Source organism: Carcharodon carcharias, chromosome 2 (genome assembly GCF_017639515.1).
Source record: "Carcharodon carcharias isolate sCarCar2 chromosome 2, sCarCar2.pri, whole genome shotgun sequence".
Taxonomy (NCBI): domain Eukaryota; kingdom Metazoa; phylum Chordata; class Chondrichthyes; order Lamniformes; family Lamnidae; genus Carcharodon; species Carcharodon carcharias.
This window is the reverse complement of record NC_054468.1, coordinates 33,378,277-33,403,272: the sequence shown is the minus strand read 5'-3', so window position 1 is coordinate 33,403,272 and position 24,996 is coordinate 33,378,277. Positions and strand designations below refer to the sequence as shown.

Here is a 24,996-nt window from a genome sequence, read left to right as displayed (position 1 = left end):
TCATTTTTCAAATGACTTTAATGATGAGAAAAAGTTACGTTATTACACAGGTATTTTTCCAACAGAATGTTTAATAAATAGGTTACCTTTTATTTACATATATTTCTCATTACATTTGTTACACTCTTCCAAGATCTGATTAAACTCAGGATTGGATGGTTGTGAAAAGTCATTCGGATCTAATCGCTCACAAACATTGCAAAGTTCTATGAGCGAGACTCAAACTAAAAATGATAGGTTACTAGATTTTAAACTGATATTTTCTACAAATCTGGACTCTAAAAAATAAAGATCTCAGAGCAGATGACAAATGTTTTCAAACCCTAGCAAACCAATTTCAATTTGTACCAGAGTGGAATCATAGCTAACTGATCATTAAGGCATCTCTGTAGACCATGCATGATAAATCCATTGTTAATATCTATAGACAGATTATTCTATTGCAGGAAATATTAGATGATTTGACTCACATTGTGTCTCATGTTTGGAGTGTGATTAATGTACTGCACAATTAACCTGCATTTTTAAAAATCAGTGAATTGTAAGAATTGCCATTTTTTCAGAGAACAAGTGCGCTCTGTAATATTTTCACCTCCTTTGTATTCAACACCAGGGAGGCATATTAGGTGTCAACTTTCTGACCATTATTTAAATGGTTGCCGGATCAATTCCACAGCTCTTTGGTCAAAGGAACGGAAGCAGCTCTGAGAGTTTCCCTGACCTTTGGTCAGTATTTCATTTATGATTTTCTTCTTAATTCATCCTACATCAATTCGTATCTTTGCTACTTTAATCTTCCAAATTTAATTTATTCCCAGTGAGACTCAGTTGCTGCTGGAGGTAAAATATAAAGAGGGTCCTGACAGTCACGTTGGTAATCAGGATAATTTCAGAAAAACTGCATATCATCAGGCGCTTAAAGGTCAATCCCAGAACCCTAGGGCTGAATTTTCATTTTGGGGCAAGGAGCCTGATGTGCAGACCATCAGTTCTGTGTCCTGACCCCACATGGCTTGTTCCAGACAGGTCGATCTCTATTTTCAAAGGAATGGCATGGCTAGGGAGTGGGCTCACCAGGCAAATAGGGATGGCAGGCAGGCTCTTGAGGCTAGAGGGCTGCCCCACCGCCATCTGGAGAGGCATCCCCTCCACTGTGTGGCCAGCTGTGGCCCAGTGCTCATTACAGGTATGGGAGTGGGTTCCTTGGGGGTTCAAATGAGTCCCCCCACCTCTTTCAAGACCTGAGCCCGCCACATTAGACTGGACCTGTCCCAGGCTGATGAAGGCTGCCCGCATACCAGTTGGAAACATTAATGGGCCCTTAAATACATTAGGTCACAAAAGCAAAATACTGCAGATGCTGGAAATCTGAAATAAATACAGAAAGTATGCTGGAAATACTCAACAGGTCAGACTGCATCTGTGGACGGAGAAACAGAGTTAACCGGCAGGATTTCCTGACCCCTCCTGCCAGTGGGACTATCCTGTCTCATCGAAGTCAAAGGAGATTTGATTGGCTCGCTGTATCTGCTGCAGGGAAGCCATGGCAGGGTCGAAAAATCCTGGCCAACGCTTAAGGTTGATGATGACCCTTCATTACTGACCTGAAGTATTAACTCTGTTCGTCTCCACAGATGCTGTTTGATCCGCAGAGTATTTCCAGTACTTTTCATTTTTATTCCTTAATTACATTAATTTGAACTAAATTGGCTACCCACTGCTTGTTGGTGGGTAGCTGTTCATGATCCGGCCAGCTTCTCTGAAAATGGCTGCAGTTTGGAATTGTGGTACTGCATTGACACGATGGTCAGCAGTGCCAAATTATGGGCTGCATCCAAGCTTGCCCCCACAGACATTTGAAAATTCAGCCCCTAGTCTTGGTTTCCACATAATTCTCACTGTAAGACATGTGTTGTAATTTATAACCTGGCAACCGACTTCGTTCAATCCCTTATAAGAATTGTGATTAAAATGATTAACATGATTGAGTTTTAAGTCAGTGATACATTCCATAACAGCCATTATGTCAGCTCTATGACTACTAATCTTGTATTTTGACATTCTAAATGAAAACTTGTAGCATAGTTATTATTTTCATTTAAAATGCAGAAAAAGCAACACAGTCTTACAGTTTGGAAACTATAAATTTAGAACATTATTATCTGAATCATTTGATCACATTATGGCCTTGTAAAATAACTGGTACTCATTACTGTTTAATGTGAACTCTCCATCTCAGGTAAAATGAAGAATACTTTGAAATTTTGATATTGCTAAATGAGAATGTCATGCTCGTTTATTGATACTACAAATATATGTAGTGTAAGTGTTAAGGGTTTAATTCATGGAATTAAAATTCAGCACTGATTCCGTGAGATCACGCCTAACATAAGCAAATTTTAGATTCCAGTCAGAGCCAAAAATAGGAAAGGTACATAGCAGTAAACCAACCAGCCTGAGTAGTTGCCTATTCTTTCCAGCTGCCTGTGCATGAACTCCTCTCAAAGGTATCAACTTGAAACTGTTACTGCTGAATCTAACGGTGTCCTTCCTGCACTTCCTAAATTCTCTCTCCTCCATCCAAATTTGTCAATTCTTGTAACTAAAGTAAGATTGATTTTGCTAGGATTTTACTTCCTCTGCTTTGGCAGGTGATTCAAAATTTCATTTGTGATAGTTAAATTGTGCCTTATGTTTTCATAGAAGAAATGGTAAGAAAGGTTATGTGATAATTCAACATAATGCTTGAAAGTTCACAGGACAAAGATAGGTAGTCGGGTGCCACTAAACCAAAAATATAATCCCTTAGTTATTGATGGTTGTTTTCTGCACACTGGTGGCTTGCTCTTGATGTGCAAATACAATTGTAGCATAGTATGAATCATCAGAAGAGATTGAAGATGCTAGATTCTGACGATCAATTTTTCCGGGGATCTTCAGTACAGCATAGTCCATGGAGAACACTGTGGAAATGGGGTCCTCTGCTTTCTGAAATGAATTGAAAGAAAATGTACATGAATAAGGTTTATTTTTTGATTCGTGCATTGTATAAGTTTTCCAGATGAAGAATCTTAAAGCGATTTTAGGCTTGCATCAGCCTAAATTTGCATCATTTGGAGTCATAGAGTTACACAGCACAGAAACAGGCCCTTCGGCCCATTGTGTCCATGCAGGCCATCAAGCACCCATCTATTCTAATCCTATTTTCCAGCATCTGGCCCATAGCTTTGTATGCTATGACATTTCAAGTGCTCATCCAAATACTCCTTAAATGCTGTGAGCCTGTTGTGAGCCAGGATCTCCCCTGCACCTTCTCCAATGCAATCACATCCTTCCTTTAGTGTGGCGACCAGAACTGCACACAGTACTCCAGCAGTGGCCTGTTAAGCTCCAACATAACCTCCAAGCTCTTATATTCTATGCCTCAGCTAATAAAGGCAAGTATCCCATGTGCCTTCTTAACCACCTTAACTATCTATGCCTTCAGGGATCTATGAACATGTACGCAAAGGTCCCTCTGATCCTCTGTACTTCCTAGGGTCCTACCATTCACTGTGTATTCCCTTGCCATGTTAGTCCTCCCAAAATGCATCACCTCACAATTCTCAGGATTAAATTCCATTTGCCACTGCTCTGCCCATTTTACCAGCCCATCTATATCAACCTGTAATCTAAGGCTTTCCTCCTCACTATTTATGACACACCAAATTTCATGTCATCTGCAAACTTACTGATCATATATCCTATATTCACATCTAAATCATCAATGTACACTACAAAGACTGATCCCTGTGGTACACCACTCGTCACAGGCTTCCAGTCGCAAAAACAACCTGCGACCATCACCCTCTGCCTCCTGTGCTAAGCCAATTTTGGATCCAATTTGCTAAAGTGCCCTAGATCCCATGGGCTCTTACCTTCTTGACCATTGTCCCAATGGGACGTTGTCAAAAGCCTTACTGAAGTCCATATAGACTATATCAAATGCACCCTCCTCGTCTACACAACTCCTCGAAAAATTCAATCAAATTTGCTCGATAAGACCTCCCCCTCACAAAGCCATGCTGACTATCCCTGATTAATCCCTGCCTCTCCAAGTGGAGATTAATCCTGTCTCTCGGAACTTTTTCCAATAGTTTCCCTACCACTGATGTTAGATTCACTGGCTTGTAATTACCTGGTTTATCCCTCTAACCTTCTTGAATAATGGTACCACATTTGCTGTCCTCCAGTTCTCTGGCACCTCTCCTGTGTCCAGACAGGATTTGAAAATTAGTGTCAGAGCCCTTGCAATCTCCTCCCTTGCCCCACATAGCAGCCTGGGATACATCTCATCTGGACCTGGGGATTTATCCACTTTTAAGCCCCCTAAAACCATTAATACCTCCTCCCGTTCAATGGCTGATTTGTTCAAATATATCACAGTCCCCCTCTCTGATTTCTACATCTACATCGTCCTTCTCCATAGTGAACACATTGAAAAATAATCATTTAAAACCTCACCTACATCCTCCAGCTCCACCCACAGATTGCCACTTTTGTCCCTAATGGACCCCACTCTTTGCTTGGTTACCCTCTTGCCCTTAATGTATTTATACAATGCCTTTGGATTTTCCTTTATCATGCCTACCAATTTTTACCTCTTTGCTCTCCTAATTACTTTTCTAAGTACCCCCCTACACTTTCTATATTCCTGTAGGGTTTCTGCTGTCTGTTTCTGCCATAAGCCTCTTTTTTCCTTAACCAATCTTCTATATCCCTTGACATCCAGGGTTCCCTGGACTTGTTGGTCCTACCCTTCACCTTTACAGGAACATGTTAGCCCTGATCTCTCACTATTCCCTATTTGAATGACTCGCACTGGTCTGATGTAGACTTTCCTACAAGTAGCTGCTCCTAGTCTACTTTGGCCAGATCCTGTCTTATATTGAAATTGACATTCCTTCCCTAAAGAGCATTGGTGAACAATGGTAGGTTTTTATGACAATTGGCAATGGTTTTGTGGTATTGTCAGGCTTTTAATTCCAGATTTTTATTGATTTAAATTTTCACCATCTGCCATGGTGCGATTTGAACCCAGGTTACCAGAGTACTGCCCTGGGAATACTAGTCCAGTGACAATACCACTACACCACCCCCTCCCGGTATATCCATATGCAGGTCTTAAATTTGGATACCTGTACAATCCTGAACCACTTATGTGTCTTAAGGACCAGTCAGCCTGACGTCGGTAGTGGGGAAGATTCTAGAGTCCATTATAAAAGATTTAGTAGCTGGGCACGTGGAAAACAATGGCAGAATTGACAGAGTCAGCATAGATTTATGAAAGAGAAATCATGCTTGACAAATCTACTGGAATTTTTCGAGGATATAACTAGTAGAGTTGATGAAGGGGAGCCAGTGGATGTGCTTTATTTGCACTTTCAGAAGGCTTTCGACAAAGTCCCACCAAGAGATTGGCGTATAAAATTAAAGCGCATGGGATTGGGGGTAGTGTATTGAGATGGATAGAAAACTGACTGGCAGACAGGAAACAAAGAGTAGGAATAAACGGGTCTTTTTCCGAATGGTAGGCAGTGACTAGTGGGGTACCGCAGGGATCGGTGCTTGGACCCAGTTATTCACAATATATATTAATGATTTAGATGAGGGAATTAAATGTAATATCTCCAAATTTGCAGATGACACAAAGCTGGGTGGGAGGGTGAGCTGTGAGGAGGATGCAGAGATGCTTCAGTGTGATTTGGACAAGCTGAGTGAGTGGGCAAATGCATGGCAGATGCAGTATAATGTGAATAAATGTGAGGCTATCCATTTTGATTCCAAAAACAGGAAGGCAGATTATTATCTGAATGGCTATAAATTGAGAGAGGGGAATGTGCAACGAGACCTGGGTGTCCTTGTACACCAGTCACTGAAGGTAAGCATGCAGGTGCAGCAGGCAATAAAGAAGGCAAATGTTGGCCTTCATGGCGAGAGGATTCGAGTACAGGAACAGGGATGTCTTGCTGCAATTTTACAGGGCCTTGGTGAGACCATACCTGGAATATTGTGTGCAGTTTTGGTCTCCTTATCTGAGGAAGGATGCACTTGCAATAGAGGGAGTGCAGCGAAGGTTTACCCAACTGATTCCTGGGATGGCGGGACTGACATATGAGGAGAGAATGAGTTGATTAGGATTATATTTGCTGGAGTTCAGAAGGATGATGGGGGATCTCATAGAAACCTATAAAATTCTAACAGGACTAGACAGGGTAGATGCAGGAAGGATGTTCCTGATGGTGGGGGAGTCCAGAACCAGGTGTCACAGTCTGAGGATATCGGGTAGACCATTTAGGACTGGGATGAGGAGAGATTTCTTCACCCAAAGAGTGGTGAGCCTGTGAAATTCGTTATTACAGAAAGTAGTTGAGACCAAAACATTATATGTTTTCAAGAAGGAGTTAGATATAGCTCTTGGGACAAAATGATCAAAGGGTGTGAGGAGAAAGCAGGAGCAGGCTATTGAGTTGGATGATCAGCCATGATCATAATGAATGGTGGAGCAGGCCCGAAGGGCCGAATGGCCTACTCCTGCTCCTAGTTTCTATGTACATATCATCTCGCACATACCTAATTTGCTAATGGGAAGGAACATATGTCAGGTTACATGTGCAATTTCTTAGAATATTTAAATCTTAACATTGCAGGTGACGCAGTGAGATAGATTCTAGCTCGAGCAACTAGTGTAAATACCTTACTGCCCTGTTTACACCAATGCTCTGGTAGCTGGCATCAGGCCGTAGTCCCTTTTAATTTGCAAATCCAATTCTACCTGATTGCGATTTTGATGGAAACCTGGTAAAGCTTATGCCATGTATGATCTGCTCAGTATTATCAGCTTGTATGCAGGAGAAACACCAAAAAAGCAAGTTGAAATGGTGTTTTTATGGCTTGGAGGAGCTTCTCCTCTCTGGTAGATGTAGAAGATCACACAGCACAATCCCAACAAGAGCAGGGGTTTTCTTCCAGTGTCCTGTCCAATTTTTATCCAACACTTATAGTCATTTATTCTTTGCTACTTGTGGGACTTGGATGCATTCATGAGTAATTCATTGGCTGCAAACTTCCTTCCTTCTTCAGATACTTATTTTTTCATGGGATTTGGGCATTGCTGGTAAGGCTACCATTTGTTGCCTATCTCTAATTACCATTGTACTGATTGGTTTGTGAGGCCATTTCAGTGTCAACCACATTACTGTGGGTTTGAAGTCACCTGTAGGTAAGGACAGCAGATTTCATTTCCTAAAGAACATTAATGAACCAGATGGGTTTTATGACAATCAATGATACGTTCATGATCATTATGATTGAGTCTAGCCTCCACAGAATCAATTCCAGGTTTTATTGAATTTCAGCTCCAATAGCTGCTGTGGTGTTATTTGAACCCATGCCCTCAGAGAATTAGCCTGGGCTTCTAGATTACCAGTCGAGTGACGTTGCTACTATGCCACTGTTACAGCTTGTGAGCTACATGAGCTTGTTACAGATTGGGTACTCACAGGGCTATCTCAACCATGTCTTCTCTTAATAGCAATTAGCACTATTGAGCCTCTTCTACCCTTTGGCTGGGAGCAAACTTGCAACAAGGCCCACATTATTACATATTACTATTTCTTATAATCTGCACATCCTTCTATAGACTTTAATCCATTTCATAGTCAACATAAAATAGAATGGCAGAATCACCTCTGCTCCTCACTTTTACTTTTTGTGGCTGGTGAGAATCATGTTATTTGCTGGTATGGAAGAATATCAACTGAATACCATCCTATACAGTGACATTTGAGCAAATGTTCATTGCACAGATTATCATCACTTTAACTGAATAAATTCACCATGCCAACAGTAGGATCAGAGCTCATAGAAATGAAACCAGCGAATGATTTAAATCCTGATATTATGTGATGATTACCGAGAACACAATTACCTGACAACTGACATCTGCTGCAGGAGGACTGGCATCCGTACCTATAAGAAGCAAGAGACTTGTTAAATACAAATTCACAAGCTGCATATGATACATCCGCAAGTGGATTGGATGGGAAAAGCACCATCTGCTCCAAAATAAACCTTTGTACTGTGTGATATCATTCTAGAAATCACCTCTTACCAATGTGAAAAATGAAACCCCCTAGCATGTATGACTTCTTTTCTAACCAATCTCTGTAAGTTCAGTAAGTGGTCACTTGTACCACAAATGCCTTATTACCACATTCGTCACATGTTGGTTAGTTATCACACTGCTAATCAACAGGAGCTGGACGCAATCATTTTTGAACGTATTTTTTACAATATCTATTTCAGCTTTCAGGAAAAAAAAACTGGACAAAGAGATGGCAGGGAAATGCAGGTCTCAGCTTTCTCGGTTTAATGGAATGAACACTGTGAATGATTATAACCTACTTAAAATCAGGGTATTAATAGACTGAAGTAGAACCAAAGCACAAGTAAATACTGAAAGCTTTAAGTAGCTAAATTACTGTTGTGTCCTGTGTAAACTTAATGCAAGTTCTCATTTTAGAAATTATGAACAACCTGCCTTTGAATTTTCTAGGTAGTTTTCAGAATATCATAATTCTATAGCTGATTAGGTGAGAGCATACGTATCGATAATTTAAACTGTATATGAATGCCTGAGCAAGGTCAGCAGTAGTGGTCGATTCAATCTCCACAAATAGATGGAAGGCATTAATTTCTGTGTCTATCATTCCTCTCATTTTTTTTTATCTTGGTTTTCCACCGATTTTCCATAGTGGAACGTCAGGACAGGGGACTATTACAAATGTTGGTTTAGTAAAGGCACAATTTTTTCTTTTTTGTTAAAAAAAGGTGTTAATATACATACAGTTGCAAAGCCTTCTGTCAGTAGATCTTACTACGCTCATTCTTTTGTAAAAGCTCCAGGAAAGAGACAAAGTAGTCCAGCAAGGCAGAGTAGAACATTCCATTCCACTCAGAAATGATCTTTGCTCTCTAAGATTTCAGATTTAGTCCTTGTACTTGTGTTTATGTTGAGATAATCGTAGGGAAGGGGAACATGCTTTTCCTGGAAGAAAAGATTTTTGTCTCAACTTCACGGACCAGTTATTCCGTTTCTTTTATGGTCAAGTGGCTTCTAATAGAACCTAAAGTGTACCTTTGGAGTTCAACACTGCTCCTGATTTTAAATGGATGTCATGTGTATGAAACATCAATCTTGGAGCGAGGGAAATCATTTATTAAAGACATGGAATAAAAAGATACAGTAAAACATGTGGGGTCAAACATACTGCAGCTCAGCCTTTGAAACTGTAACTAAAGCAGTGCTCTGATAGTAATCCATGCTCCTTGTTAGTGTAGACTAGGATCTTCTGACCCCTCCCACTGTAAGTCCTTGGAATTTTGGCTGGACTGCCACATCCCTGCAGCGGGTGCCACTGCAGCGGGGCCTGAAAATCCCGGTGATGCCATGACTGATGTTTTTATTGGCTCATTTAAATCAGGAACTGGACAATTAATCCTGAAACCTGGACTAATAATCCAAAGAATTTTAGTTTAAATCCCATTCTGGCAGTTTGGGAATTTGAATTCAATTAACAAAATCTGAAAGTAAAAAAAAAACCAATGTCAGTTAAACAGTCACTATGGGCAGGATTTAATTCAGCCTGGCAGAGCAGGAATGATGGCAGAGAGGGACAGGAGAATTGGGCGGGAGTACCCGGGTTGGGAAAACTGGCCTCAATTAGGTTGGGAGCACAAAGGACCCAATGTGGGAATCTTGTCTGCCGGTGGGATGTCAATTAGGCTCATTAGTGAGCCAAATGACACCAATTCTCCCTAAACCCCTGGAAATTTAGTGGTGGTTCAGGGATTAAATGGGAGTTGCATGGCTCTCCTTCATCAGACAAAGACTGCCCAGCAAAACCCTGTTGGGCATGCTAGCAGCCTCCTGGATGGAGGAGTCCCTTGTTGTCAGGCACTTAGTGCTTGACCATGGGACCTGGAATTAGGAGGGGGGAGGGCCACTGAAAGGCCTTTGCCCTCGCCTCTGACCCTCCAGCCCTTCCACATTCCCCTCCCCGCAACCACCATCTTACCCTCATTGACCATTGGCCTGGGGTCCCTCGTTGGCCCTGAGCTTCTGGTGGGTGTATTACCAGCAGCTGCTCCCAGTGGCACTGACAGCAATGAGGAGTTGTCAGCTTTTGATTGGCAAGCTCCACTCACAGGGTCCTCAGTACAAGGAAGGCTCGACAGGGCCATTTAAGTGTCTGATGGGCACTTAATTCTATTGGGCCTCCCCCATGGACTGATGGGTGTTCCTCACCAGTTCTTCTGACAGTGGGTGAGACCCCCATCGAACCAATTAAATCCTACCTGACAAAGCTATTGGATTGTCATAAAAGCCAAAAATGATTCATTAATGCCCTTTAGGGAAATAAACCTGCGATCCTTACCTGATCTGGCCTATATATGATTCCAGTCACAAACCAAATAATATGGTTGATTGCTTTCTGAAGTGGCTTTGCAAGGCACTCATCTATAATACTAACTACTCAGGGCAACTGGGGATAGGTAATAAATGCTGACTTTGGCAGCGAGGTCCACATGCTGAGAATGAACAATGAAAAGAAAAGGAACTCTGTCTGAGCTTCAAAATAGGCTGTTCATCTTCTCAATTTGGAACTATTTGTCATAGATTTGTTTGTACGAACATAAATAGTTCGATCCTGAGGAGATTTGAACTTCAGATTCTCTTGATTTCTATTCTAAAACCAAACAAGTCATCTTAATAATATTACTGTTCATTTAAAAATAGTCCTTTTGTTTTCTCTTTCCCTTCCTACCATTCTTAGTGCCTGGACAGAGGCCAACAAGGCCTCTGTCAATCTTGCTCCGTAACCATCTGCTGGAAGAATGACCCAAGCTGACTTGTCTCTTAATTTTCATCCTCCTAACAGGGAAGAATCTGACTTCATTGTATTGAATTTTTTTCCCCTTGGTGCCCTCTTGTGTATGACATCTTGGAGCTTTACTTCTAAGGGTATGACCGGGGCTCAGAAATTTTCCAAATGGGACATTATCGATGCAAACCTACAACACGTGGACCATTGTACAACACGTTGACACACCAATGTTGTATCTCATCCAGGTCAATCCATAGTATATCCATCTGCAGAGGAAAAATATGTTGGGCTCAAATATTATTTTACCACTTGCCTCTATTGGGGTTTCCACCAAATATGTTTAATTTGAGATCTTTCCCCAGTAATGGCAACACTCAAAAGGTAATTTTTACAATCAATCCCAGGAAATCCATTGCTTGCTATGATTTAACTAAAGGTTAGATTATGAAGGTAAAAGCTAATCTTTTGGATACTGCACAATTTAAAGGCCAAAAGTATTGCAATAGTGATTCCATTTCGACTGTGTGACTCCTTAACAAATTTCCTCTAAATGGTGTTGTGACTGTAGATTTTGTCTTGTTTTTATTTATAATAAAACATGATAAAAATTTCAATGCTAATAAATGCCATAGATGTTGCAATCATGCAATTGCATTGTGATGTTGACTTCGGTTTCCCTATCTTTGTACAATCACAGTAATATGTCCATCTCTGTCAGGACTACAGGAACACCAGAAAATGATAAATAACCTCTGTGGGAATAGTAGGAAAAAATAAACTGTGGTTTGGTACAATATCAAATTCCATTTCGCCTTCAGTCTCTGAAAATGTTAGATGATAGATAAATGCAGATGGTTTAAGATAGATAAGGTTTATATGTTTGGAAAGTACAAGTTTTGAACCATATGGTTATATAATATTTGACCAGTTTGCTTTAGAGGATTTTCTGGTGTATCTACTTGAACTATAAAATTAGTTAAACCAATAAAAACCCTTGTGCTATTTACCTTGTTTTTTTGGTCGGTATCTGAATAAAATGTAAATTAGAAGACAGATGATGACGAAGGCAGCTATTACTGCTGCAACGATTATCTGAATTCTAGCTCCATTATCCTGGAATTCTTCAGTCATGTTGTCTGTGTTGTTTCTGCTTCCTGGGGTTGGAATCTGCTGCTCTAAAATTGAATAATATTTAATTCAGTGCACAATAGGAAATCTCAATTCTCCTATAATTCTCAATAACATTTTACAGAACCAGCCTGTGCCAACACTTCAAAACAAATTTTTTGCCTGTAATTGAAATCAAACTTACTTTTAAAAAATTATCAATTTTTCCAGCCCTCTATCACCTTCACATGGTCCATCTCCGACACTTCCCTTCCCCTTCTTGACCTCTCCATTTCTGTTGATAGGCTGTCCACCAATATTCATTACAAGCCAACTGATTCCCACAGCTATCTCGACTACAGCCCCTCACACCCTGCTATCTGTAAGTACTCCATCCCATTCTCTCAGTTCCTTTGCCTCCATTGCATCTGTTCTGATGATGCCGCTTTCCAAAACAGCGCTTCTGACATGTCTTTCTTCATCTTTATCTGAGGCTTCCCCCCCCCCACCCCACCCCACCCCCCACCCCACTGTGGTTGACTGAGCCCAAAGCCGTGTCCAACGCATCTCCCGCACCTCTGCCCTTACACCTTCCCCTCCCTCCCAGAACCATGATAGGGTCCCCCTTGTCCTCACCCTTCACCTCACCAGCCTCTGCATTCAAAGGACCATCCTCTGCCATTTCTGCAAACTCCAGCATGATGCCACCACCAAACACATCTTCCCTTCACCCACCCTGTCAGCATTCCGTAGGGACTGTTTCCTCTGGGACACCCTGGCCCACTCCTCCACCACCTCCAACACGTCATCCCCTTCCCAAAGCATCTTGCCATGCAAACACAGAAGGTGCAACACCTGCCCCTTAATCTCCTCCCTCTTCACCTTCCAAGGGTCCAAACACTTGTCTCAGGTGAAGCAGCGCTTCACTTGCATCTCCTTCAATTTGGTCTACTGCATTCCCTGCTCCCAATGTGGTCTCCTCTACATCGGGAGACCAAACGCAGACTGGGTGACCGCTTTGCGGAACACCTCCAGTCTATCCACAAGCATGACCCGGACCTTCTGGTATCTTGCCAATTCAACACACCATCCTGCTGTCATACCCACACGTCTGTCCTTGGCCTGCTGCAATGTTCCAGTGAAGCCCAATGCAAACTAGAAGAACAGTACCTCATCTTCCGATTAGGCACTTTACAGCCTTCTGGATTTGACATTGAGTTCAACAACTTCAGACCATGAACTCTCCCCTTGATCCTCACCCCCCTTTTTTAATCCCCCTTTTTCCATATTAATTTTTATTTTTTATCAACTTATTTTTATTTTTATTCATTTATCTGTGGTTTTATCCCCCTTTTTATCTCCCCTTTGATCCCACTTTCTATCCTTATCTCACCACCACCCCTCCCCCAATCCCGACAGGGCCACCTGTTACTTGTTCCATGTTGTTCTTTCACACAATGCTACCCTTGTTTTGCTATTATCACATTCTACTTTCTTACCTTTATGCCACTATATCAGAACCTTTTTAAGCATTAACCACTACAATTAACACTCCCTTTTTCCTTTAGATCATGACATCTTTGTCAATCAATCCTTTGCTTCCACCTATCGGTGGCCTTCTTTCCAGCTCCACCTGCCCCACTCCCCTTAAACTATAAATTTCATCACACTTCCACTTCTCTTCAGCTCTGAAGAAGGGTCGTACGGACTCAAAACGTTAGCACTGTTTCTCTCTCCTCAGATGCTGCTAGACCAGCTGAGTTTTTCCAGCATTTTCTGTTTTTGTTTCAGCTTTCCAGCATCCGCAGTATTTTGCTTTTATTGCTCATATACATAATTTGGAACAGATTTTGGACCATCATAATAACAGTGAGGCCAATAGCACTTGCTGTTGGTCACAAAAAAATGGTACAGCAAATTAGGCAAGGCTCAGATCTGTATTAAATGCCAACATCCAAAAGTTGCTGTCCAAGTTGTGATGCTCCGCCACAGCTTTGCGAAGATAATGTTTCGCTGTTGCCTAACCATTGAAATTTGTTGAATGTTGTGAATTTGCTGTACTTGCAGAGTAAATATCAACTAACCTTGATACCGAAAGTTATATCTTGGAATTTCAAGTGTAAGTACCATTTTAACAACATGATAATTGTTAATTACTACCAATGAATCTCAACAGTGCTAAAAATGAACAATTTAAAGTGCAGAGTCACATTAATTCATTGTTATTAGAGAATTTGAAAATGTCAAATTAAAAAAAAGTTATGGAACCTACTTAATTTTCATTCCCATGGATTTCTGAGGATGCGATTTCGTGAGTGGATTTTTAATTATTGTGAAAGCCACGCACTTTTCTATTTTCATATAAAAAGGAATTCTGCCTTTTTAAGCTTATAATAAAAATCTCACTTTAATGGCCAGCATACAAATTTTTTTCTTACATAACATAAACTTCAGACTGTTATAAAGCTGATTGTAAACCCGATTAAGATCTCCAAGACCTGCGTTGCAAGTTGATTATCAAGAACTTTGGTGGGATATATGTTGACTGTCTTTCCCCATTCTGGGTGAGCTCATATTAAGAAATGCAGAATTGAATGCCTATCTTTTTCATAAATGGTATATAATAAGCAAAAAGCAAACTGTATTACAATTTAAAATAACATTGGCAAAGAAAAATGCAATTTTTTTGTAGCATGTACTTTTGGTACAGTTCAAAGGGTGAAAGAAATCTTCAGTGATTGCATAAAATTTTCACGGAAAAGAAAATAGGGCACAGTGCAAAACAGGCTGCCAATTTATCTTCAACTATTTTGTCATTTAGCTGTAGACCAGTTTTACCCTCTCTGACATTATTCTGGAAACAATTGAGGACCATAACAGTCTTTCTTTATGTAATGACTGCAGGCTTTGAAAGAAATGCACGGCACTTTCATTTAGATGAAGATTAAGTCAACAGATATGCACACTGCAATCCTTCAATGTTGCACTGCTTCCTGTTACACTTTAGAGATAATTATCAAAGAAAAAAATATTAACAGTCAAAAAGTGAGATATGATGACTTAAAAAGACTGAATTTCCCTACCGTGAGGCTGATGGTGGAAGCTACATCCCTTCTAAAAACACTCTAGTGCCTAATAGCTAAAGAAAAAAGAAGGTTCCATTATTGGCCCCAGGCGAATAGTGTCTAAGGAATTTTCCTTTTAACTATTAGCTTTAACAGTGACAATTACTAAGTACACATATTTTTATTTAATTTGTATGCTTTTTTTTAGTTGAACATTGTGCCCAGTTAAACAATTCATGAAATACACTGGGAAACACCTTTACACGCTTTTCTGCATAATAGAATGTGGTTCTATCATGGAAACTGATCTTTCCTCAAAAATGTTTAAGACAGCATTAGTTCATTGACGGTTTTTGGACTTTTCTGAATGATGTGAATGGAATAGTACACCCGATTCTGAAGGTTGTTTGTACTATGAAAGACTTAGTACTCTGACTTTCTGATGACTCACAGCCTGGGTTTTCATATCCATTAAATCACCTAATTACTAATATTCACCTTTGCAATACAAAGAACAAAGAAAAGTACAACACAGGAACAGGCCCTTCGATCCTCCAAGCCTGCGCCGATCTTATTGCCTGTCAAACTAAAACAAAGAACAAAGAAAAAAAAGAAAATAAAGCCTTCTGTGGCTTACATGGGTTATTTTTAATTTTGAGATTATATGCCTAGTAAGCCAGATTGTTTCCCACCTGTGTCCCTTTGTCAACATGACCATTTGTCTGACTTGTATCAGTGCATAAAATCCCTATTTTTCAGTTGATCAAGCATTTTGAAAATATTACTCAAATGGTTCCTAAATGAGGAGACACAGATCAGTTGAATTTGGAGGCATTCGTTCTACTGTGTTTGTTACTGGCTCCACAGACTCACAAAAAAGCCCAAGGACAATCGTAGGAATATAGGAACACAGAAGGTTTATGGCATAAGAAAAGATCATTTTGTCCATTGCGTCTGTGCTGACCAAAAAGGAGTGATCCACCCAATATTATTTCCTAGCTCTTAGTCCAAAGCTGTAGGTTACAGCACTTCAAATGCATATCCAATTTTTTTTTTAAAGTGTTTAGGCTTTCTACCTCTAAAGTAAGTTCCAGGCCACCAATAACCAAAATATTTCTGCAAATTCCTTCTAATCTTTCTACTTTAAATCTATGCCCTGTTGTCACTGACCTCTCTGGTAGAAGGAATAGGTCTTTCCACCCACTCTAACTAGGCCCCTTGTAATTTTATACACCTTAAATAATCTTCCCTCAGTCTCTCTCGTTCTTTTGTCATAGGTAAAGTTTTCCATTCCTGACAACACCCTCGTAAATCTTCTCTGTACCTTTGTGTGATCACATCCTTCCTGCAATGCAATCTGTATCTGATCTGTATGCAGTACTCTAGGTGTGGTTTAACTAGTGTTTCATTCAGTTCTGGCATAATCTCCCTGCTCTTATACACTATGCCTTGGTCCATTAAGGTAAGTACCCCATAAGCCTTCTTAACCACATATTTACCGGTCCTACTACCTACAAGGGTTTGTGGACATGGACTCCAAGGTCCTTTTGTTCCTTTTCTCAGCATCCTTTCATTTATTATTTCTTGTATACCCTTGCCATGTTTGCCCACCACAAATGCATAACTTCACATATCCCTGGATTGAATTCTATCCATCACTGCCATTTATCATTTGGAAACTTTATAAATAAATTGTTGGTAGTTTGGTAAAATTGCATCTGTTTAGTGTTTGCAATAAAAATGTAAAGATCCGCTTTGCATTTATGATTTCATTACAAATAGCACATACAGAAAACTTTCCCCATGGTCTTTATAAAACTGCCCTGGAGCCTATGGCTAAGAGTTCCTGGAGAGCTCCCTGTTGAGTGTCTTCACTCCTATCCTGGGGGATCAAGTCAGCCTCTGATCAGCAGTTCCTGCTGATATGGTGAGGATTCCCTGTGCCAGCTATTTCTTGAACATCAAGGTCGCAAAAAATCTCAGGGATGTGATCAAGTAGTTATACCAAGATTGTACCTGTTGGTGATTTCTGCCGCTGACCTTGCCCAGAGTGTGGAGGGTCAGTTGAAGTACATCTTAGTTACGTGGCGTCAATTGACACCTGCTTGCTCAAGGAGGCTAGACTAATAGAATTTCTGTCCAGACCCTGTAGGGAGGAACTGAATTCCTCCCTGCCATATTAAAAATGTGCATCTATAGTCCCAATTTCCCCCTTATCAAGGTTTACCTCCCCAAGGCCTGGACCCTACTGTGGACACCACTATTGTTTGAGTTGCAGTGGGAAAATGTGAGAAAGAATTTCAATGCCTGAGTGTTTTTATTAAATTAATTAAAAGTTCAATTTAAGGCACTGAAAATTTAATGTTCTATTTCATAAAGTAATATCTGAGCCTCAAGAAGTTTGTTCAGTTGCTATGCATTTCTGATCTAACTGACTTATCTTTGTCGTATTAGAGTGGATCTACCTAGCACCAACATTGGAAAACAAACAAATAGCCCCCTTTATGGCAATAGAAATAACAGTAGTGTTCCTGACATTAGTTTCCAGAAAATAAACAATCTGCAGTAGTTCCTATTACACAGCAATTAATCAACTATGTGACATGGATTTAAAAAGTAAGATTGAAGCTGGTGGTGGGAGTCAATTTGGGGTATTTTATAAATATATTTTTGAAAGTGACTCATTGGTTGGAAACTTGGAACATGAACTTTTTTCATTTTTTCAGTGGGGATATTAAATAGCCACTGGAAAATGTATCATGTACATGCAATACAAGTATTTCAATTAGGTTAAAGTAACTTTTCCATGTCAGTGGAAGTTAGGATTTCTATTCCATAATTCCAATTGCATTCTTTATACATTTTACTCAAGAATTCTAAAAGATACCCTACCTGAAAACTTTGACAGAATGCATAAATGGGGGAGAACTCACATCAGTTTCCACAGCTAATAACAGAGGCACCTGCCAATATTAAGCTGAGAAGAGATTTTGACCTGAACCCAGAACAGACTACAACATATCAACTGCAATGTAAAAAGCTTTTGATAGGGTCAGATAATCTCAAAGAATATTCACCTATCTTTGAAATGTGCACTAAAAGAATGAAAATGGGAACTAAAATGATGCACTGTAGCCAACCATTTAAATAAGAAGGAAAGAAATGAAAAGCAAAGGTCAACACAGTGATGGAGAGTGAAAAAAAAGACACATCTAAGCTACTTGGAATTAACTTGACCTTTTTTAACCATGTGCATTGGCACACTGTATAGCTGCAGCAACCTTTACAATTCCCAAATCTGGCTTATCCACAGCTTTGTGAATACAATTATGTGCATGCTTATGTGTGTATGTTGTTCTCTTTGTCTAGCTCCACAATATGGGATGGTTTTACTCAAGAAAGAATATCATGAACCCAGTTAAAAGTCCTTGAAGTACCTGTGCAAGGACAATGAGGAGGAAGGACTCCAGAATTATCTTGTTTTTAAACAGTTCACTCTCATCGGCAGTTGCCACTACATAAAGAGAGAGTTGCTGTTAATGGAAACACTAATATTTTTGGTATTATAAAAATGCTGAATAGAATCACGGCTTTATGCTTGGGCTTAAAATAAATTTGAATAATGTTATGTTATTTTCTTGCAAATCATTATATCAAGTTTTTAATTTGCACTTTGAAGTTCAGGATCAGGTTCAGCTGGCTTCTCTTCACTTTAGATTACAACAAGCTCACATAACCAGTTGTTACTGCACAATGAACATTTGAATTAAGTACATTCTGGTCCGAAAATAAAACATTTAATGGAGGATATCCGAAATGTTAAAAGCTACAATATCTACTACTGATGGGTTGTTTTAAGCACTCTAACCTGATACCATAACAGATTAACCATTTTAGGCAATTAATAGCAAACCCAATGTGTGAAATGAGTAGTGTTGTAATGTGCAAAATATAGGAAAATATCCATGACTGTTGAATTAAGAAGGCAGCCAATCTATTGGGGTTTTCCTGTAGAATTTGTCATCTGAGCTGCAATGTGCAGCATGTATATTGCTAATCTCTGCACCAAAGAATTTAACCCTTAACTACATTATACTAGTGATTTTTAAATAATAATACTGAATATATGTAAATATGAATGAATGTTAAAATTCAACAATTTATCTGTGAGAAGATTTAAGGTATTTACTTAGATGCTGGAAAAAGGTGGAGACCTACCAGTAACAGTGATGTTTGTTGCATTGGCTTTATTTATAATGTCAATGCCTAATAAATTGCCTGATAATCTGAACAGTTCACATCCGTATGTCCCAGAGTTGTTTTTCATCAGGTGCTTAATTGACATTGAAGCTGTGTGGTTGCCAAGGCTCCATTGTAAAACGACATGGTCAACAGCTGTGGTGTTATTTGTCTTCAGATTGATTTCTCCAATCTTTAATCGGTTTTGATCTATGTATCTGTACCATACCAGTCTTAGGTCTTCAGTGGCATTTCCATTGGAAAGTTTACAGTGGATTTCAGCTGATTCCCCAGTTTTCTTCTCAATGGTCGTAGGATACTGTGATAGTGTTAAGGATTCAACTGAAAATAAAAACCACAGAGGCATTTATTCACATGTTGGGATGGGATAGCTCACATATTTTTCATAATTCATAAATCTGGTCAGTTAGTGTGGTCCAATACTTGGTACAGTGCGATAAAATTCATTCCATACTGCTCTGGCTTTGTGGAAGTAAGACTAAACCAGTAGTCAAGATAGCCTAATAATTACAGGAGACACCTCTCTAAAATCAGGCTTATAAAAACCGTATATTCTGATAGGGATCTATATTCATAATTCCATTTTCCCATTTTTTTCCATCGATGTATACAACATTGTTCAACTTATGTATATTAAATTATTCTTTTGAATAGTATATATGTCCCCTAAAGGACATATACTCCTCCATGCTGGCTTTCCAACTATTTGCTTTGGTTCAGACCACAATTCGATTATCTCAACTTTCCATTTGTTTTCAAAATATATCTGTATTGCAAATTGGCACTGCATTGCCATACACTTTAAATATATGTATTCCAAAAATATTCAGACTGGCTTGCATTGAGTCCTGAGACATTTGAAACTGATTTGAACAAATTTTCTTTGTAAGCATGCGGAAACAGTGAGCAACATAAAGCCCAGTACCTTCCTGTTGAATATCTACCACCATATCAGTTTTTCTTTGTATAGTCATCAATGCTGGACTTTAACAGCAGCCCATGATAAAGTCACAGCTTTATCAGTGTAGCCTTCAGGATTACAATTTACTTGGTTTTATGATTTACTTAATGATTTCCACCACTAGATAATTCTTGATGTGACATTACTTCTTAGAATGAATTTTGAAAAAAAAATCATACGAGCGTACATATGAACATACGTAATAGGAGCAGAAGTAGGCCATTTGGCCCCTCAAGCCTACTCCGCTATTCAATAAGACCTTGACTGATTTGTTTGTGTCATGAGAAAGATGGAATCAGATACAGGGGAAAGAAAATCTCTGCGAAAGCATATGTTTTACCCAAGTCATTAATTTGATCCATTTTCCAGAATGTGACAGAGAAGAATACAACATATACCTAATAAGTACTCAGGATTCATTCTTGTGGTTTGTGATTGAAAATGGAAATGCAGGATTAAATTGCTGCTTAAACTGACTGCCAACTATTTGCTATTCTTTATATTAACCAGCTTTTTCCTGCTATTTATTTTTAGATTGTACTCTGGGATGTACGCATGCTAGAAATAATTTCATACGTTAATGGCTAACAAAGAAGACAAGAAACATAGATATTGAAGCTATACGACATTAAATGATGCGATACAGTTACATTTAAAATTTGCTATAGTTACTCAATGAATAAGATAATTTAATGGTGTTTTGTTTAAAAATTAGAAGCTTTTCACTGCTGGGAATGAAATACTTTTTCTACTTAGCGTCAAGGTTAAGTGATCACAGATCAGATATCGCTTTGTTAAATGTGGAGAGTTGTTTCTGAAACACAGTCCCAATGATGAACTTTAACCTCAATCTAAGTAAAGTATTGAACCAGTATGCATTTTCAAATTAATTAGCCCTCTTAATGGCTTTTGAAGCTGCTAATTTATTGTCAACTTGTTGGATGTTCTGTATTTGCATTGCGATTGCCTATATTTGGAAATCAATGCTTATACTGCGGGGTGAGAGGGTAGTTGGATGAACCCCTTAAATTTCTATGGCAGCATTTTGATATGCCTTTTAATACGTACATTATAGTTTTCTAAATTCCAACTGCACTTAGTTAGGCTCACACACATCTTCACATGTCCTCACTCAGGCTAACTGTGCCACATTTTGGTCTAAAGGTCTTTTTTTTTACTTGCAGGTATGATTGGTGAATGCCGCAATAAAGGGCCAGCTGTATAGGCTTCAGGAATGGACAAGCATGATTCGGTTTGCAATGTCAGCATCAAACTGTATTCGCTAAATCAAGTTGGAAGTTCCTGAGCATTTTTCTCACCCATGGTTAAATGTTGGGGAATGAGGATCACTTTTTATTTACAAAATGATCTAGCAAAGGAAGAATGTAATCAGAATCAAACAGGATTAATATTAGAGCTCCCAAGTTTACATATTTGCCATATATTTTACATATTATACATTAAATATATTGCATACTCATTCTAGACATAGAATCATTGTAGACTGCATTGTGAACCAGACTTAGGCCTATAGTGACGTGCTACCATAAGGGAGAATCATCTGATCTTGGTGAAAATAAATCGGTGCTGTGAAGCTCTGGGGAAAAATGTCACTCTCTGTGTCTTGTACTAATGAGCTGCGTGTATTATCAGGCCAAATTTGTCTGTCAAAGTAACAGGGAGGCTAAAAGGGCTGATCGTTATTTAAGCATCAATGATACAGCAACTTCAGAGAATGGGCAGATGCACGGTTAATTTCAACGCCTAAAAGGTGCTGCCCGAGTTCCAACTTTTTACCATTAGCTTTGCGAAAGTGACATTTTGCTGTCTGCCTCACCATTGAATGTTATAAAGTTGCTGTATTTCTGTGGTAGATATGAACTAAACTCACCACAGAAATTTAAGTTTTGTCATAACAAGTGCAAAGTATCTGTTTATTACTGTCAATCAACCTCTCTGGAACTGGAAATTAATGGCTAATAGTGTGAAGTCTCATTCCTTTATATATTAATTGTTATGGCAGATCTTTAAAAATCTCATTTAAAGTTTAAAACTTTGTTTTTACTTTTCCTTTCGGTCTCTTTTTCTCTTAATCCAACTTTTCTTTCCCTGTCTTTATTTCTCTTTCTATACCTGACCTGACACTAAATTCTCCCACTCTACTTTACACTTTCTTCTCTGCCATCCCTTCATTTATTTCTCAATCCTTCAATCTCATTGGTTAAAGAGATACACAGCTGCTTGCTCTGTTCACTCAGCTCCCAGATGGCCTGTTTCCCTTACTTCAGAACCTTGAGCAAAGCTTGAATCTGTATAACATTCCACAGGAAATTTGCAGAAACACAATTTCCTGCAAATGTGGCTCAACGTTCTTCTATATTTGAGTAGAAACATGTGACGGTATGATTATAATTTACTGTTACAAAAGAACAGGGCAAATATGCTTCTTCACTGAATTGGACATCATTTATGAAAATAACTAGAAGTGTGTTTGTGCTGGAACTTTAATGTTGCAGTAAAACTGTTTAATGAGTGTTATGTGGCATTGTAAGTCTGGAGTAAAGTTCTGACCAGCTTGCAGCCCCAAGGAGACCATCTAAAATCATTTGGATTTGAAATTGCACAGTTGGACTTGAAAATATATGGCAGCTTCTTACATCATCAGGATATGAAAGTACTTCACAAATAATAGATTACTTCTGAAGTGGAGTTGTTTTGAAGGCAATGTAGTCAGTGTCAAAGGGCTATTGGGTGTTTTTAAAAAATATCTAGAGCCAATTCAAATGTACAAAGATGCAAATATACTTAGTTAATAAAACATTTAACACTGACATTGGTAGTTAAATTATGAATGCGCCCTAAGCTGTGTTATGTATCCTGATCCTAGAAGTCAAAGCATATATCTTGATAAATGTGATGGGTTCTCTCTAAAGTGTATCAAGCCATAAAACATAAGAGTTGAAATTCCTTTTTTAAAGAAAGCACAGATATTGCCAGCATTTTTTTTTTACAAAAATGAATAGCTTTCCAGTGAAATCCCATTCCTAGGATCAAACTATTTCAAGGCTGCAATTGTGTTGGTGCTATGTTCCCATTTTTCATTAAAAGAGGAATTTCATGCCCAAACTTGTTGCCCTCTTCCCCTCATCCTATCCTTCCTTTGCAGTCATTGGTTCAAATCCCAAAGCAATTCATTGGCTCCCATGATCAACTGCATGAGGACCAACTGAAGAAATTTAAATTTCAATAGCTTTGGGCGAAAAAAAAACCCATAACATTTTGTGTTCCTACAGACAAGCGTAAAGTTTTCCTATATTAACCATGATTTCATTTCTTTTGCAGATTACAAGCTGCATGTTGCGGTTATCAGTTGCTGCATGACAGCTGGAGTAAGCCAAGGGAAAATAGTTGCAGTGGGGTGTGACCCAACCAGGCTAGGGAAAGAAGCAGCAAGGGGAGATGTCAACTACAGCTTTTTATTAACGTTCTGCCAAATGCAAATATATATTTAAATTGAACTGACTACCTTATTTCATAGTAAATATAGTGTTAAAAGCCCAAGCTCCTACTCATTCTCATTCACACCAAACAGAGCCTGTACTGTTGACTGTATCAGTCTTACCTATTAACTAACCTGAGAATCACTTTTGTGGTTTGTGAATGCAGTAAACCTTCAGCAGTTGACCCAGATTCTCACCTTTACTATTTTATTATTGCCCATCTTAATGGCCCCATTTGACAGCTTACTGCCCATTATTTCATTGGAGCCCCTATCATATTGGTGGATCATAGTAAGTGACAATTCAAAGGCACCAAATCTTTGGGCTTGCAGCAAAGGGAATGCAATGTGCCCAAAATAAATAATGAAAGAAACTTTGTTTTGGAAATTGCAGTGAGTGATTTTGTTGCTCACGCACTTAAAATACCGTTAAAAAATTCTTCTCTCCACTATTTTAAGAGAACTGGTTTATTTTAGATGAATTAATATTACTAAAATACCAAAGAAAGGAATTTAATTAAAAAATGCATCATACATTTCTGCAATGATAATGCTAACAGTAATTTCCAGACTATTGTGGAAATTAATTGCAAATAACAAAAGACATAAGAGTGGACTGCACTTATGAAGGGAATGTACTATATCTTTAGCCAGTTTTCACTGCACTGAAAGTTCTATATCAATTTGAATTAATCAAAATGTTTGAAAAATCTATTTCCTTTTGACCTAGACACCTCTTTCAACATAAACAAGATATAAAAAAACCACAAAATAAAAAAAAAGTTGTACTTACCCAGAGTATATTGCCACAAAGTCACAGAAAACACCAAGAAGATTTGTTGAACAAACAATATCATGGCCATCTCTTTCACAGCTCCAGGGAGAAAATAGCCATTAACAAGTCAAGGTGATTGAACACTACACACACTCTTAATACTCAGTATATCTGCAAGCTAGTTTCCTCCACAAGTGAGTAATGCTTTGGTTCCGAGATTGTACCACCACCCCCACACAAGTTCAAGCCAGTGCTCTTGCTGTGCTGAATGGGAGCTCCCCTGCTTGGTTTGCAGATCTTGCATTTTCTTTTAATGTGGCCCAACTAACTGAGGGCGGTCTCTGAAATGACGTGGTCCTCCCATTAGGAGGGGTACCCATTACGAAATTTGCTTATAGCAT

General features: G+C 39.0%; 1 protein-coding gene across 1 annotated transcript; it reads right to left on the bottom strand.

Annotated features, from left to right (window-relative positions):
• On the bottom strand, positions 1–24,862 carry LOC121289904. The gene is made up of 5 exons (XM_041209873.1): positions 24,614–24,862; positions 19,319–19,681; positions 11,936–12,103; positions 7,970–8,010; positions 1–2,988 (listed from the first exon to the last, which is right to left on the bottom strand). The coding sequence occupies exons 1-5, from the start codon at positions 24,681–24,683 to the stop codon at positions 2,806–2,808; spliced, it is 825 nt and encodes a 274-aa protein (XP_041065807.1). The 5' UTR covers positions 24,684–24,862; the 3' UTR covers positions 1–2,805.
• Positions 24,863–24,996: the final 134 nt, after the last annotated feature.

Coding starts and splice junctions, on each gene's coding strand:
- LOC121289904 (XM_041209873.1), bottom strand. CDS start 24,683: ATGGCCATGATATTGTTTGTTCAACAAATCTTCTTGGTGTTTTCTGTG. Junction 19,682..24,613: donor TTTGTGGCAATATACTCTGG/GTAAGTACAACT, acceptor TTTTATTTTCAG/TTGAATCCTTAACACTATCA. Junction 12,104..19,318: donor AACAAACATCACTGTTACTG/GTAGGTCTCCAC, acceptor ATTCAATTTTAG/AGCAGCAGATTCCAACCCCA.